The sequence below is a fragment of the Aquarana catesbeiana genome, linkage group LG08 (assembly GCF_042186555.1).
Source record: "Aquarana catesbeiana isolate 2022-GZ linkage group LG08, ASM4218655v1, whole genome shotgun sequence".
Classification (NCBI taxonomy): Eukaryota; Metazoa; Chordata; class Amphibia; order Anura; family Ranidae; genus Aquarana; species Aquarana catesbeiana.
The window spans coordinates 305,135,512-305,152,736 of record NC_133331.1 but is presented as its reverse complement, the minus strand read 5'-3'; the positions used below and the strand labels follow the sequence as shown (position 1 = coordinate 305,152,736).

Below are 17,225 nucleotides of genomic sequence, written 5' to 3'. Positions count from 1 at the left end.
CTGGACTATATATGATATACTCCTGACCCCTGCACTCGGTACCCTGGGCTGTATATGATATACTCCTGACCACTACACTCTGTACCCTGGGCTGTATATGATATACTCCTGACCACTGCACTCTGTACCCTGGGCTGTATATGATATACTCCTGACCACTACACTCTGTACCCTGGGCTGTATATGATATACTCCTGACCACTACACTCTGTACCCTGGGCTGTATATGATATACTCCTGACCACTGCACTCTGTACCCTGGGCTGTATATGATATACTCCTGACCACTGCACTCTGTACCCTGGACTATATATGATATACTCCTGACCACTACACTCTGTACCATTATTCCCAGGTAACTCTAATCTGATGACCTATAAAGGCTTTTAAAGCATCACCCATGAACAATGTTTGGATATGGAAGATTGTCATCATTGCACCGACACACACAATATTATTTCAATACATTTTTTATTATAATCTGAACAAGATTGCAGACATAAAATAAGGAAATAATAAAAGGTAGAAATCCGATTGGTCAGGAAAATCACTTGTTAGAATAATGGGAAGAAACTGCGCTTCCTGCCAAACCTATAAAGTAATAAATCCCGATATGTGACGGCGGCACTCACTGCTACCAACTAAAATACCACCAAATCTAATACAACACAAAGTGTTACACTGTACCTTTATATATCATCTCATATCATTGTTTTATTTATTCCACTAATCTTCCAAAAATAAACCTCGAATTGTATGCGAAGGTTTCCACCCCAAAATGTACTCAGCCAATGAGAGGTAAGGACTCCATTTTTATATTTCTCTCCTGCTATCAATGGCCGACACGGTACAACACTTCATCCATGTCTTTGGTGATCTCTGATCTCCTTATCACTTATCACTTCCGTGTCGGTGGGGCGGGTGTGCGCGACGTCGCTCCAACGCCATTACGCTCGCGCATGCGCGGTAGGGGCGGCGCCGCGCATCCTCGCCTCGGGGGGTCTGTATGTGGCGTCCCAGCTGACGGTCTCCACAACACAGCTGTGCGTCGTTCCGACGCCGGCTAATTGGAGCCCGTCTATTATTTAAACCGGCCCCACTCATTCCCAGTCAAGGCGCTTTACATGCTGGGATGCTGGGATGCGTGGTTAGCCATACCTACACACTATCTACTCAAGGTATCTATTTATTTTCTTTACCATCCTTCCATTTGAGGATTATTGTTGTAACCGCAGTATGTCTCTCCTCTCATTGTTACATATACATAGTTACACTTTTGTATGCTTATGCTGTTTTACTGCTTTCCAGCCTGCTATGGTTCTACTTCCTGCAAGCTATTGGGAACATATATGGCTGATCTAGTAACATACCTAACTTTTACATACTTACCATATACTATTATGCCACATTTGACAACATCACTTTAGTTCCCTGATATGTAACTATATAATTATCTATAGTCGATGCATATCATGTACTCATGGGTATATATTTGAATTTATTTTTTATGCAACAATTTCTTTATAATAATTATATATATACACCAATGACCCTGAGCATTTCAAGCTAGACCATATCTATTAACCTGCACCAAGTATATTTTTCTGTTGCACTGAGCCTTGAAATATACTGCTTGTACACGCAGTACTTACAACATGCATTTTATCGCATAAGATCTTTTACATCAGTTTGTTTATCATCTTTTTTCATAAAGGCATTCACATTGGATTCCTTCTAAGGTACTTCAATTTTCTATTTTTTAGGGGCGCCTCCTTTGACCTCAGTATATCGCTTTGGCTTATGCACGCCCGGGTCGGGGCGGGATGGGTGTACTGTTACATTCCTCTATGGAGATTGCTGCCTACCAACCTCTAGCTCTCACCACATAAGAACAGCACCTATACCTGCTATACCATAACTGCCCACCTTCCCATCTTGCCTTTTCTTTTTTAACAAAAATCTCCTTTTCACAAGTGTTTAATGAAATCCTTTCAGGTAGGTGATCAATGGATCATTTAAACCTCCTAATGGATACTCAGTGGTAGTTTTACCAATATTTGACCTATGTTTTCATTTTTTCAATTAGTTTAGATGAACCCCTCTTTTCAACCATGCCCCTGAAGAAGGACCCTACAAATAATAAATACCCCGAAACGCGTCGGGCTTGAAAAGAGTCTTTTGGTTCCCTTCATCATTGTCTACTGTTTGATGTCCATTATGTCTACTAAGTAGTATTACTATGTTACTCAAGATACCCACTTTGTTTTTAACAATTGTATTTTCTAACCAAATAAATATATATTCTTTTATATTGTACATTAGTTTCTACTCCTATATTTTTTCTAATTTTGTGCAAGTGCCGGGAAAGTCCACTTAGGGGAATTTGTTGTCTTGTGTTGATCTCCTTATCAAATGTTTCTTCCATGATGAAGATCAGCCATGGAGTATATCTGAGGTGTATATCAGGGTGTGCTTCCTCCCCACATGTCCAGCAACATTCATATAGAAGACATTTCCCGCACTCACTAATACACCTCGAGGGTTGTGTGGGACCCCTGATGTACAGGAAGACAGGACTTCAGTGAGGAACAATTCCCTCACTCAGGACAGGAATATGGCTTCTCTCCCCCGCGTGAGATCTCTGATGTCTGTCAAGATGGCATTTCTGTGAATAACATTTCCCACACTCAGAACAGGAAAACGGCTTCTCCCCTGTGTGAGAACTCAGATGTGCGACAAGCATTGATTTTTGTACAAAGCATTTCCGGCACTCAGGACAGGAAAATTTTGTCACCCCCGTGTGCAATCTCTGATGCCTGTAAAGATTGGACTTCACTGAAAAACATTTCCCGCACTCAGGACAGGAATACGGCTTCTCCCCCATGTGAGATCTCTGATGTTTAACAAGTTCTGATTTTTGTAAAAAACAATTCCCGCACACAGAACAGGAAAACGGCTTTTCCCCCGTGTGAGTCCTCAGATGTTCAACAAGCACTGATTTTTGTGCAAAGCATTTCCTGCACTCAGGACATGAATGTGGCTTCTCCCCCGTGTGAAATCTATGATGTCTGTAAAGATTGGACGTCTTTGAAAAACATTTCCCGCACTCAGCACAGGAATATGGCTTCTCACCTGTGTGCGATCTCTGATGTTTGTGAAGAGAGGATTTGTCTGAAAAAGATTTCCCGCACTCGGGACAGGAAAAGGGCTTCTCCCCCGTGTGAGACCTCTGATGTGCAACAAGTTCTGATTTTTTTACAAAACTTTTCCCGCACTCAGAACAGGAATATAGGTTCTCACCTGTGTGAAGTCTCTGATGATAACTGAGAGTGAACATCTCTAAAAAACATTTCCCGCACTCTGAACAGCAAAAAGGCTTCGCCCCCATGTGAGACTTTTGATGTCTGATAAGTTGTGATTTATATAAATAACATTTCCCGCACTCAGGACAGGAATGCGGCTTCTCCCCCGTGTGAGACCTTTGATGCTTGACAAGAACTGATTTATTTACAAAACATTTCCCGCACTCGGGGCAGGAATACGGCTTTTCTCTCATGTGAGACTTTTGATGAGTAACAAGAGTTGATTTATGTTTAAAACATTTCTCGCACTCAGGGCAAGAATGTAGTTTCTCACTTGTGTGAGATATTTTATGCACATTAAGATGGGATTTAAAACTGAAATGCTTCCCGCACTCAGTACAGGAAAACCTTTTATCTGTTGGCAAGACGGCACCGTCCCGCACAGTCTGAGGTTCCTTAGGATAAGAGGAATACGATGGTCCGGCACCGTCTCTCACAGTCTGGGGTTCCTCAGGATAAGAGGAATACGATGGTCCGGCACCGTCCCGCACAGTCTGAGGTTCCTCAGGATAAGAGGAATACGATGGTCCGGCAACGTCCCACACAGTCTGAGGTTCCTCAGGATAAGAGGAATACGATGGTCCGGCACCGTCCCTCACAGTCTGAGGTTCCTCAGGATAAGAGGAATAAGATGGTCCGGCACCGTCCCGCACAGTCTGAGGTTCCTCAGGATAAGAGGAATACGATGGTCCGGCACCGTCCCGCACAGTCTGAGGTTCCTCAGGATAAGAGGAATACGATGGTCCGGCACCGTCCCGCACAGTCTGAGGTTCCTCAGGATAAGAGGAATACGATGGTCCGGCACCGTCCCGCACAGTCTGAGGTTCCTCAGGATAAGAGGAATACGATGGTCCGGCACCGTCCCGCACAGTCTGAGGCTCCTCAGGATAAGAGGAATACGATGGTCCATCTACACTGTGTGGTGCCGGATGGACATTTGAGGTAGTCGGGTTTTCTCCTGGACTATACTGTGTGATGTCCTCATCTTCTACTTTACAGTCTGGAGACAAAGTGAGACAATCCTCTGAGGTTTTCCTCATCTCCCGTCCATCTACTAAAATAGAAATACAAAGATTATTACTAGACATGAGCAGATTGGTTCCCCTAAACCAGGACTCCGCCCACATCAGGCAGCTTTGTCTCTGAGGATCTTACAATTCCCCCCTCAAGGTAACTAGTAAATGGGTCCTCTGACAACATAGAGTATATAGTGCAGGGGTCAGGAGTATGTAATGTACAAACCAATGTTTATAGTTGATTGGTCAGGATTGTGTACTTTACATTATAGAGTATATAAAGAAGATGTTAGGAATACATAAAGTGTAATATAAATTATATAGTGAATATTCTTACTATTAATGACCCACCTGTGCTGATCTCTGTAGGAGTGTCCTCCTCTATAAATGTTCCCGTTATTCCATCCTCCTCCATAGACTGCTGATCATCCCTCACATACGTCTCTTCTTCTTCTGTTTTAACCTCAACTTTTATATGTATCAGATCTTCACCCTAAACCAAAAAAATTAAAGAAACTTAAAGCTTAAGATTTAATATTGTGACATCACCTATACAAAAGATCCACAGATCGTCTCACAAGCCCATGTCCCAGATTTTCTGTTCAACCAACCTTGTATTGGTGAGAGATGGTGTGATCTTCCTGTGTGGAATCCCGGGAATACAGAGGACCTCCCTCTCCCATAGACTGCTGATCTTCACTTTTCAACATTTTAATCTCAGCTTTGATGTCTTTCAGTTCCTCATCCTAAACCCCAAAGATGATATAATATATGTGTAAAACGGAACAAGAGATTACATAGAAGAATGTCCTCTCATAGCTTAGAATTCTGTTCTAGTTGTTCAGTCCCACCTACCTGATGATGGTGAGGGATGGTGTGATCTTCCTGTGTGGAATCCCGGGAATACAGAGGACGGGGACATCTCTCTGGTGGGTTCCCATTACTGGATCCATCTGTAGGAAACACACACACTGACTGAATACATTGTTTCTATGTGTTTATCAGATGATGGGGGATCTAGGTGGACCCTCCGTACTGTTCTCTCCTTTACAATAAAGTCTCCTCTTACCCGGTGATGTGAGGGGCGGCTGATTGTCCATCATGACGTCCTTGTAGAGATCCTTGTGTCCTTCTAAATACTCCCACTCCTCCATGGAGAAATAGACAGTGACATCCTGACACCTTATAGGAACCTGACACACACAATGATACAGTCACCATCCAGACACATCCCTTGTCTGTTACTGGATAATGTCCCAGAATTCCCGGCACCGCTCACCTCTCCTGTCAGCAGATCCATCATCTTCTTGGTGACTTCTAGAATCTTCTGCATGTTGTGTCTCTCAGGTTTTAGGGAGTCACATGGAGGCACTGTGATGGTCATCTGATCACCTGACTTCAGAAGAGGAAATCTCTGTTTTGGAGAACCAATAGGAATATCAAGTTAGAATCCCAGAATCCTCCTCACCTCTCCGGTCAGGTCTGTGTTTTATTAATAGAGATAAAAGTGATGTCATGTGACCTCCCAGAATCCTCCTCACCTCTCTGGTCAGGTCTGTGTTTTATTAATAGAGATAAGAGTGATGTCATGTGACCTCCCAGAATCCTCCTCACCTCTCCGGCCAGGTCTGTGTTTTATTAATAGAGATGAGAGTGATGTCATGTGACCTCCCAGAATCCTCCTCACCTCTCCGGCCAGGTCTGTGTTTTATTAATAGAGATAAGAGTGATGTCATGTGACCTCCCAGAATCCTCCTCACCTCTCCGGCCAGGTCTGTGTTTTATTAATAGAGATAAGAGTGATGTCATGTGACCTCCCAGAATCCTCCTCACCTCTCCGGTCAGGTCTGTGTTTTATTAATAGAGATAAGAGTGATGTCATGTGACCTCCCAGAATCCTCCTCACCTCTCTCCGGTCAGGTCTGTGTTTTATTAATAGAGATGAGAGTGATGTCATGTGACCTCCCAGAATCCTCCTCACCTCTCTGGTCAGGTCTGTGTTTTATTAATAGAGATAAGAGTGATGTCATGTGATCTCCCAGAATCCTCCTCACCTCTCCGTTCAGCTCTGTGTTTTATTAATAGAGATAAGAGTGATGTCATGTGACCTCCCAGAATCCTCCTCACCTCTCCGGCCAGGTCTGTGTTTTATTAATAGAGATAAGAGTGATGTCATGTGACCTCCCAGAATCCTCCTCACCTCTCCGGTCAGGTCTGTGTTTTATTAATAGAGATAAGAGTGATGTCATGTGATCTCCCAGAATCCTCCTCACCTCTCTGTTCAGCTCTGTGTTTTATTAATAGAGATAAGAGTGATGTCATGTGACCTCCCAGAATCCTCCTCACCTCTCCAGTCAGCAGGTAGATGATCTCCAGGGTGAGGTTTAGTATCTTCTCAGTCATGTGACTCCGGTCCTCCTCCATCCTCATCGGTGCCATCATTTGATCTATACAGGTCTCTATTTAGACGGATGACTTTGCTAAATGAAAGTAAGAATTATTTGGATGGTGTTGGTCACACAATAACAGGATGGTGGGTAATAGGAGGGTTGCTGTTCATTTAAGAACTATTGCCCCCATGTGAACACATTTAGTTTGAACTATTTTGTGTTTTTTACATTTTTGAGGTCCCGGGACCCTCTTGACCTGCCGGATCAGAAATTCCCTTTTCTCTGTTGGGTTTGTAACTATGATCCTTCTTTTATTTTGCTCTGAGGCAGTGCTGTGAGGTCAATGTAGGGTCATCATGATGTCCAGGAAGGGGAACTTGCTGACTTTTGGCCGGAGTTCTGGGTTAATCCGGATAATTGGCAGAACTCCGACTGCAAGGCTCCAATCTCTGGCAGCCTGCTGACTGATAGGAGTGATGTCATTGTCACTCTCTGCAGTAAGAGAAGGGATAGGATTGAATAGCAGGAGGATGATGTTGGTGAAGTAGAGGGCTGGGGGGATTTTGTTCTCATCCCTCCAATGGCAGCCCAGTGTGGGTCGGAGGAGGACCGTAAGGGTGAGGGCTTTGTTCTCTTAGTTGCCATGTATACTGTAGTATCCAGGACCTTGTACAGAGTGGCGGTGGGTTCCTGGTGTCCTGAATTCCAGTACCAGGATCTGACTCAGTCTATGTCATGGGAAGGTATTGGACGGCTCCCTCAGACCCACCATATGGGCCTGCTAAGTGAGTCTGCGCACACAGATCCTCTAACAACGAGTGAGTACCCAGGGTGAAGGACTTCCCTTCTTCATTCCACTTGGTGTCCTGGAACATATTACTATTACCTCCTCTGAAGGGGTTAATCTACATTTCCACACTATATATGTGTGTATCATCATCTGGTGGAAATAAAAGACATCTCAGTGACTATGGAGGAAGAGGACGGAACATGACGGAGGGTTACTGGGTGTAAATAGAAAATAATATCTTATTACCTACTCCGCTGCCAGTTCCAGCAATGTCTCCTCTCTACTTCCTCCCGACTTACCTCTAACCCGGAACTTCCTGTGTGTACCTGACATCACTTCCGATCTTCAATAGAGACTTCCTGTCTTGGTAGAAGTGAGATCACCACCTTGTGGAGCTCAGAAGAACTGCAGCCCCGAGAAACATCTCATAGTGTAAACACGGCCTTGTGCTCTCATCTCCATTCCCACCAAGGAGGATAGAAATATATTACTGCTAATCCAGCCTTTCTACGCCAGGGTTCCTACAATGGTCCCAAGGATTTCTTTGAAAAATGAACAGTTTTCTGTTTCTCAGTAGGGATGAACTTCGGGTTTGGGTTGACCATAAGTTTGACCCAAACCGTTCTCAGTTCATCAAATGGGCACACTATTTGGTCAGTGCACCCACTCACCTCCTTTAGAGCTAGTTAGTTTAGTCCTAGCTAGACCCTCCCGTCTTCTTCCATGTCTACTCAGTCAATGTTAGTTTTTTTTTTCACAGAGACAGGCTTAGGAAAGTCATTGTCTTCTTACCCTAGTGGCAGTGTTGGACCTCTGCAACTTGTTTACTAATGTGATTTGGTATCTTTTTCTATCCTGCTCTCCTGTTTAGAGCTAGTTTAGTCCTAGCTAGCCCCCTCCGCTTCTTCCATGTTCCCTCAGTCAATGATAGGGTCTGGAGAAACATCCTCTGTACTGCAATTGTCTGAAATAAAATTGTGTTGGATTCAACTTCAGTGTTTTACTGAAGAGTTGAGCTGCCTGTGGATAGTGTCAAGCCAGCAGGTGACGGTACTGTCTGGATAGACTGGGTCTTAGGAGGTATGTCAATGCATAAAGCAGCATTTTAAACAGAATAGGTGGGGATAGCATTGAAATCACTGCCCAAACATGGCCCCTGGACATAGTTGGGCAATGATGTCACTGCTATCTCACCCTTTCTTTTCTGTAGCCGGTGACACCCCAGAGAGCTGTCATTCAGCTAGTAAAACCAATGTGAACTATGTACTCCATACTCAATCATATTTAGGGGGATGGTATATACTCCTGACCACTGCACTCTGTACTGTATAGAGTATACTCCTGACCACTGCACTCTGGGCCGTATATGATATAATCCTGACCACTGCACTCTGTACCCTGGGCTGTATATGATATACTCCTGACCACTACACTCTGTACCCTGGGCTGTATATGATATACTCCTGACCACTGCACTCTGTACCCTGGGCTGTATATGATATACTCCTGACCACTACACTCTGTACCCTGGGCTGTATATGATATACTCCTGACCACTGCACTCTGTACCCTGGGCTGTATATGATATACTCCTGATCACTGCACTCTGTACCCTGGGCTGTATATGATATAATCCTGACCACTGCACTCTGTACCCTGGGCTGTATATGATATAATCCTGACCACTGCACTCTGTACCCTGGGCTGTATATGATATACTCCTGACCACTACACTCTGTACCCTGGGCTGTATATGATATACTCCTGACCACCGCACTCTGTACACTGGGCTGTATATGATATACTCCTGACCACTACACTATATACCCTGGGCTGTATATGATATACTCCTGACCACTACACTCTGTACCCTGGGCTGTATATGATATACTCCTGACCACTACACTCTGTACCCTGGGCTGTATATGATATACTCCTGACCACTACACTATATACCCTGGGCTGTATATGATATACTCCTGACCACTACACTCTGTACCCTGGGCTGTATATGATATACTCCTGACCACTACACTATATACCCTGGGCTGTATATGATATACTCCTGACCACTACACTCTGAACCACTATTTTTGGGTAACTCTAATCTGATAACCTGTAAAGTCTATTAAAGTGTCACCCATGAACAATGTTTGGATATGGAAGATTGTCATCATTGCACTGACACACAATTTTTTTTTCAATACATTTTTATTATTTTTTTTGGTATATTCTTTATTTTATTATATTGTATGAAATATACAAAAATACAGTAGTATCTGTAAAACCAATAACAATCCTTATGAAAATCGTATATTAATTTCTCCCCCCCCCCAAAAAAAAATTAAAAAAAAAAAAAAAAAAAAAATACAATTTTTTTTCAATACATTTTTTATTATAATTTGAACAAGATTGTAGAGATCAAAAAAGAAATAATAAAGGTAGAAATCCGATTGGTCAGGGAAATTACTTGTTAGAACAATGGGAAGAAACTGCGCTTCTTCCTGCCTGTTTTATTTATTCAACACATTGAATTGGGTTGTGTGGGACCCCTGATGTACAGGAAGACCGGACTTCAGTGAGGAACAATTCCTTCACTCAGGACAGGAATATGGCTTCTCCCCCGTGTGAGATCTCTGATGTCTGTGAAGATTGGACTTCTGTGAAAAACATTTCCCGCACTCAGGACAAGAATATGACTTCTCATCCGCATGCACTCTCTGATGTTTGTGAAGAGAGGACTTGTCTGAAAAACATTTCCCGCACTCGGGACAGGAAAATGGCTTTTCCCCCGTGTGCAATCTCTGATGTTGTTGAAGATTGGACTTCTCTGAGAAACATTTCCTGCACTCAGAACAGGAATATGGCTTCTCCCCCGTGTGAAATCTCTGATGTCTGTGAAGTTGGCCCTTCCTTGAAAAACATTTCCCGCACTCAGGACAGGAATGTGGCTTCTCCCCCGTGTGAGACCTTAGATGCTTGGCAAGATCTGTATTTGTTACAAAACGTTTCCCACACTCAGGACAGGAATATGGCTTCTCACCTGTGTGTAATCTTTGATGAATATATAAAGCGGACTTCTCAACGAAACATTTCCCGCACTCAGCACAGCAAAAAGGCTTCTCCCCCGTGTGAGATCTTTGATGTGTGACAAGTCTTGATTTTTGTCCAAAACATTTCCCGCACTCAACACAGCAAAAAGGCTTCTCTCCTGTGTGAGACCTTTGATGGGCGACAAGATATGATTTGAATACAAAACATTTCCCGCACTCGGGACAGGAATACAGGTTTTTCCCCGTGTGAGACAACTGATGTGTGATTAGAGTTGATTTTTTTGCAAACCATTTCCCACACTCAGGGCAGGAATGCGGGTTCTCTACTGTGTGCAATGTCTGATGGCTGACGAGAAGGCATTTCCTGTAAAAACATTTCCCGCACTCAGGACAGGAATATGGCTTTTCCCCCGTGTGAGACTTTTGATGTGTAACAAGACTTGATTTGTGTACAAAACATTTCCCGCACTCAGGACAGGAATACGGCTTTTCCCCCGTGTGAGACCTTTGATGTGTAACAAGACTTGATTTGTGTGCAAAACATTTTCCGCACTCAGAACAGGAATACAGATTCTCTCCCGTGTGCAATCTCTGATGACTGTTGAGATGGGATTTCATGGAAAAACATTTCCCGCACTCAGGACAGGAATATGGCTTTTCCCCCGTGTGAGACTTTTGATGTGTGACAAGAGTTGATTTATGTACAAAACATTTCCCACACTCAGGACAGGAATACAGCTTGTCACCTGTGTGGGTTCTTTTATGCACATCGAGAAGGGATTTAAAACAGAAACACTTCCCGCACTCAGTACAGGAAAACCTCTTATCTGTTGGAAGGACGGCACCGTCCCGCACAGTCTGAGGTTCCTTAGGATAAGAGGAATACGATGGTCCGGCACCGTCCCGCACAGTCTGAGGTTCCTCAGGATAAGAGGAATACGATGGTCCGGCACCGTCCCGCACAGTCTGAGGTTCCTCAGGATAAGAGGAATACGATGGTCCGGCACCGTCCCTCACAGTCTGAGGTTCCTCAGGATAAGAGGAATACGATGGTCCGGCACCGTCCCGCACAGTCTGAGGTTCCTCAGGATAAGAGGAATACGATGGTCCGGCACCATCCCTCACAGTCTGAGGTTCCTCAGGATAAGAGGAATACGATGGTCCATCTACACTGTGTGGTGCCGGATGGACATTTGAGGTAGTCGGGTTTTCTCCTGGACTATACTGTGTGATGTCCTCATCTTCTACTTTACAGTCTGGAGACAAAGTGAGACAATCCTCTGAGGTTTTCCTCATCTCCCGTCCATCTACTAAAATAGAAATACAAAGATTATTACTAGACATGAGCAGATTGGTTCCCCCAAACCAGGACTCCGCCCACATCAGGCAGCTTTGTCTCTGAGGATCTTACAATTCCCCCCTCAAGGTAACTAATAAATGGGTCCTCTGATCTCCTACCAGTTCATTTCTTTATTCATGGACCTTAGTCAGAGAGTGAGGAAACAAAGAGAACTGTCTTTTAGAGAAGTGACAGTGAAGAGGGGATTATAGGACGAGTGTCCCCACCCCCTCTATTACTCATTGCCATTTTGCCATCCTAAGCAGGACTGCACTTTCCTATTTAGTCCATGATTTAGTCATGAATAACAGCGGAGCTGAGCCCCACCAGAGGTCAGAGAGTGAGGATGGGGGGAGAACAACCAAGATGAAGACTGAAGACCACCATCATTGGGTTATTGACTCCTCCCTCATCATCACTTTCTGTTTAAGGCTCCAAAGTTGGAGGATGTTATCACATTATTATCAACATGTAAAAGTCTGTGCTCCAATCAAATCATCAGATTAAAAAAATACATATTATGTTTATATATAGCAGTGTGTAGAGGGTGGAGAGCAGAAGTCAGGACTATGTATTGTACAACAAATTGTATAAGATACAACAGAAAGGACTATATAGTATCAGAATTATGTAATGTACAACATAGAGTAGGTTAAATAGTGCAGGAGTCAGGAGAATATAATATACAAAACAGAGTTTATAGTTGATTGGTCAGAATTATGTACTTTACAACATAGAGCATATAGAGAAGGCGTTAGGACTACATAAAGTGCAATATAAATTATATAGTGAATCGATTTACTATTAATGACCCACCTGTGCTGATCTCTGTAGGAGTGTCCTCCTCTATAAATGTCCCCGTTATTCCATCCTCCTCCATAGACTGCTGATCATCCCTCACATACCTCTCTTCTTCTTCTTCTGCTTTAACCTCAAATTCTATATCGATTGGATCTTCACCCTAAACCAAGAGAATGATAGAAACTTAAAATGTAATATTGTGACATCACATATAGAAGAGATTCACACATCGTCTCACAAGTCCATGTCCCAGATGTTCCATTTAACCAACCTTGTAATGGTGATGGATGGTGTGATCTTCCTGTGTGGAATCCCGGGAATACAGAGGACCTCCCCCTCCCATAGACTGCTGAGCTCCATTTATCGACATCTCTTCTTCTTCCTCTTTAATCTCAGCTTTGATGTCTTTCAGTTCCTCATCCTAAACCAAAAAGATGATAGGATATATGTGTAAAACAGAACAAGAGATTACATAGAAGAATGTCCTCTCAGAGCTTAAAATTCTGTTCTAGTTGCTCAGTCCCACCTACCTGATGATGGTGAGGGATGGTGTGACCTTCCTGTGTGGAATCCCGGGAATACAGAGGACGGGGACATCTCTCTGGTGGGTTCCCATTACTGGATCGATCTGTAGGAAACACACACACTGACTGAATACATTGTTTCTATGTGTTTATCAGATGATGGGGGATCTAGGTGGACCCTCCGTACTGCTCTCTTCTTTACAATAAAGTCTCCTCTTACCCGGTGATGTGAGGGGCGGCTGATTGTCCATCATGACGTCCTTGTAGAGATCCTTGTGTCCTTCTAAATACTCCCACTCCTCCATGGAGAAATAGACAGTGACATCCTGACACCTTATAGGAACCTGACACACACAATGATACAGTCACCATCCAGACACATCCCTTGTCTGTTACTGGATAATGTCCCAGAATTCCCGGCACCGCTCACCTCTCCTGTCAGCAGCTCCATCATCTTCTTGGTGACTTTTAGAATCTTCTCCATGTTGTGTCTCTCAGGTTTTAGGGAATCACATGGAGGCACTGTGATGGTCATATGATCACATGACTTCAGAAAAGGAAATCTCTGTATTGGAGAACCAATAGGAATATCATGTTAGTTTCCCAGAATCCTCCTCACCTCTCCGGTCAGGTCTGTGTTTTATTAATAGAGATGAGAGTGATGTCATATGACCTCCCAGAATCCTCCTCACCTCTCCGGTCAGTAGGTAGATGATCTCCAGGGTGAGTTTTAGGATCTTCTCAGTCATGTGACTCTGGTCCTCCTCCATTCCCATTGTCATTTGATCTATACAGGTCTCCTTGTAGACGGATAACTTTGGGAAATGAAAGTAAGAATTATTTGGATGGTATTGGTCACACAATAATAGGATGTAGTTGGGGGAGGATTGCTGTACATTTAAGAACTACTTATCCCATGTGAACATTTATTTTGATCTATTTAGTCTTTGTTACATTTTCGAGGTCCCGGGAACCTCTTGGCCCACAAGATCAGAAACTCCCTTTTCTCTGTTGGGTTTATTTGGTTTCTGAACTGCATTTGATTAGCTCTAGATCTGCAGACAAGGAATTATAAATACGATCCTTCTTCTGTGTTATTGTTTTTCTCTGAGGCAGTGCTGTGAGGTCAATGTAGGGTCATCATGATGTCCAGGAAGGGGAACTTACTGACTTTTGACTGCAGTTCTGGGTAAGCTGGATAAATGGAAGAACTCTGACTTCAAGGCCCCAATCTCCAGCATCCTGCTGACTGATAGGCGTGATGCCATTGTCACTCTCTGCAGTCAGAGAAGGGTTTGGATTGGAGAGCAGGAGGATGGTGTTGGTAAAGTAGAGGGCTGGCAGAACTACCAGGGTTGCGAGGGTCGCACTAGGTGGCCCCAGCAGGGTTGCTAGCCGCAGGGCTCTGAGCTGAAAGTGTCTCTCTCATACAGCCCAGAGCCTGCACTAACAGTTCCCCCTCCCTCGCAGGGATGGGAGAGGAGAGAGCTTATCTGCTCCTTCTCCTCCCACCCCTAAGCACTTATAGGCTGCATAGATAAACACTAATAGGTGGCACTGATAGGCAGCATTGGTGGAGCTGCACTGATGATCAGTGTAAACAATGTACTGACAGTCTTTGAGGTTAACGGCTCTTATTTCCCCACACAGAGACAGCCAGGAAAGAAAGGACTGAAGATAACCGGCAAGTCTGTTTTCATGTGATCAGCTGATCACATGGTAACGGGCCGTTATGATTGGCCCGTTACTATGATCCGCTGTGTCCAAAGGACACAGCAGTCACAGAGCATGTTGGATGCATGCCCCAGGGGGCACGCAGGAGGCAGGGTTCTGGGAGGATGTCCATGGACGCGGGGCTTGAATGGAAGGGGGTAGTCAGGGGGGCCCTTCATGGTTTCTTAAACTGTGGCCCTGAAGGCTTTAGTTATGCGTCTGGCTGGGGGGGGGGGGGGGGGGGTTGTTCTCATCCCTCCAATGGTGGCCCAGTGTGGGTAGGGGGAGAACAGCAGGGGGGAGGGGTTTGTTCTCTTAGTTGCCAAGTTAACTGTAGTATCCAGGACCTTGTACAGAGTGACGGTGGGTTCCTGGTGTTCTGAATTCCAGTACCAGGCTCTGACACAGTCTATATTATGGCTCCCTCAGACCCACAACATGGGCCTGCGTACCCAAGGTGAAGGACTTCCCTTCTTCATTTCATTTGGTGTCCTGGAACATATTCCTTGCCCAGTAACATGGAAAGAAGGTTTAGTCTGCCTTCATTTCCTGGCAAGGGTTCTGTAAGGAGGTCTGAAAACCAAGACCAAGAGCCCCCACCCTACCTTAGGGGCCCCCGAGCCCTACAGCCCCTTCTTCCCTCAGATCCCTGAAGACTGACTAACCCCTCTGAGTCCTTCAGAATCACCATCATCTCAGAGGACCCTGGAGTCTTTAGCCCAATTACCCCCTCACAGCTCCTTTACGTCCCTCAGAATTTTCCTCCCTCTGACACCAATGATGGAACATGTTCTTCATGGCAGGCTGAGGAATGTTTTCTTCCTCCTAACCAGCAATGTAAGGGGCTCTATGCTCCATACTCCTGACCCCGGCACTCCATCATTGTGTTGGCTGCATATTGTAATGGTTGCCTATTGGCTGCCTGTGTAGTGTAATAATTGCCCTGTTGTAAACCCTGTATGGTCAGGATGGTCATTGTCTTGCCTATTTATTGTAAGTGCTGTTTGTTTCAAGGACCATATTATTAGAGTTTAAGTAAAAAAATGAAGAGAATGTTCCGGCCCCGTAAGTGTAGAAATGTGCTGACCCTGAAGGGGTTAATCTATGTTCCCACGCTATATATGAGTGTATCGTCATCTGCTGGAGCTAAAAGACATCACAGTGACTATGGAGGAAGAGGACGGACATGACGGGGAATTACTGGGGGGGTAAATATAAAATAATATCTTATTACCTCTCTGCTGCCAAGTTCCAGCAACGTTCCTTTTTGCCTCGTGCCACATGGAACTTCCTGTATGTACCTGACATCACTTCCTGTCTTCCATAGAGACTTCCTGTCTGGGTAGAAGTCCACCATCTTGTGGAGCTCAAAGGAACTGCAGCCCCGAGAAACATCTCGTAGACTAGTGTGTGTATGTACTGTATATCCTTATAGATGGGTCATCTCCACCAAGGGGGAAAGAAATATATTACTGCCTAGTCCAGACTTTCTCAGCCAGGGCTCCTCCACTAGGAGGTCTTTTATTATTATTATTATACAGGATTTATATAGCGCCAATGGTTTGCGCATTGCTTTACAATATGAAGGTAGACAATACAGCAACAATACAATTCAATACAAGAGGGTTAGGAAGGTCCTGATCCTGTGGGCTTACAATCTAATAGGAAGGGGCTGGTGAAACAAAAGGTAGTAACTGAGAGGGATGAACTGACAAGGGAAGTAGAAGATTCGGTTGATAGCTGAAGGCAGGAGAGGCCTCCCTGAAGAGATGAGTTTTCGGGGATCGCCTAAAAGTGGACAGAGTAGGAGATAACTGGACAGATTGGGGTAATGAGTTCCAGAGGATGGGAGAGGCTCTGGAGATGTTATTGTTAGTGTTTTGAATTTTATACGTTGGGCAATGGGAAGTCAGTGTAGGGATTGGTGGAGAGGGGTGGACACTGAACGGTTGGTAAGGTGAATGAGTCTGGCAGCAGTATTCGTGATAGACTGAAGAGGGGATAGCTCTCTGGGAGGTAGGCCAATGAGGAGAGAGGAGAGAGTTAGAGGTCTTTGAGAAATGAACAGTTTCTATATAGTGTCATCAGTGCCACGTATTAGTGCCATCTGTCATCACTGCCACGTGTCATTAGTGCCACATATTAGTGCCATCTGTCATCAGTGTCACGTGTCATTAGTGCCATATATTAGTGCCATCTGTCATCAGTGTCACGTGTCATTAGTGCCATATATTAGT

The 17,225-nt window shown here is 44.4% G+C and overlaps 2 protein-coding genes across 2 annotated transcripts in view; both read right to left on the bottom strand.

The window, feature by feature from the left end:
* Positions 1 to 407: 407 nt before the first annotated feature.
* LOC141106889 (uncharacterized) overlaps positions 408 to 17,225 on the bottom strand; it is a 57,342-nt gene continuing 40,524 nt past the window's right edge. The window contains 6 exon segments of the mRNA XM_073597818.1: positions 408 to 4,416; positions 4,730 to 4,871; positions 4,990 to 5,124; positions 5,234 to 5,331; positions 5,448 to 5,571; positions 5,658 to 5,792. Coding sequence (XP_073453919.1) covers positions 2,579 to 4,416; positions 4,730 to 4,871; positions 4,990 to 5,124; positions 5,234 to 5,331; positions 5,448 to 5,571; positions 5,658 to 5,792 — 2,472 coding nt within the window. The 3' untranslated portion in view covers positions 408 to 2,578.
* Positions 9,352 to 16,301, bottom strand: LOC141105058 (uncharacterized). Its single transcript, XM_073594888.1, has 8 exons — positions 16,223 to 16,301; positions 13,968 to 14,090; positions 13,706 to 13,840; positions 13,496 to 13,619; positions 13,282 to 13,379; positions 13,023 to 13,172; positions 12,767 to 12,911; positions 9,352 to 11,921 (listed from the first exon to the last, which is right to left on the bottom strand). Exons 2-8 carry the CDS (start codon positions 14,055 to 14,057, stop codon positions 10,153 to 10,155), a joined length of 2,511 nt encoding a protein of 836 aa, XP_073450989.1. The 5' UTR covers positions 14,058 to 14,090; positions 16,223 to 16,301; the 3' UTR covers positions 9,352 to 10,152.

Coding starts and splice junctions, on each gene's coding strand:
- LOC141105058 (XM_073594888.1), bottom strand. CDS start 14,057: ATGACAATGGGAATGGAGGAGGACCAGAGTCACATGACTGAGAAGATC. Junction 13,620..13,705: donor TGGAGCTGCTGACAGGAGAG/GTGAGCGGTGCC, acceptor TGTGTGTGTCAG/GTTCCTATAAGGTGTCAGGA. Junction 11,922..12,766: donor TCCTACAGAGATCAGCACAG/GTGGGTCATTAA, acceptor TTTCTATTTTAG/TAGATGGACGGGAGATGAGG.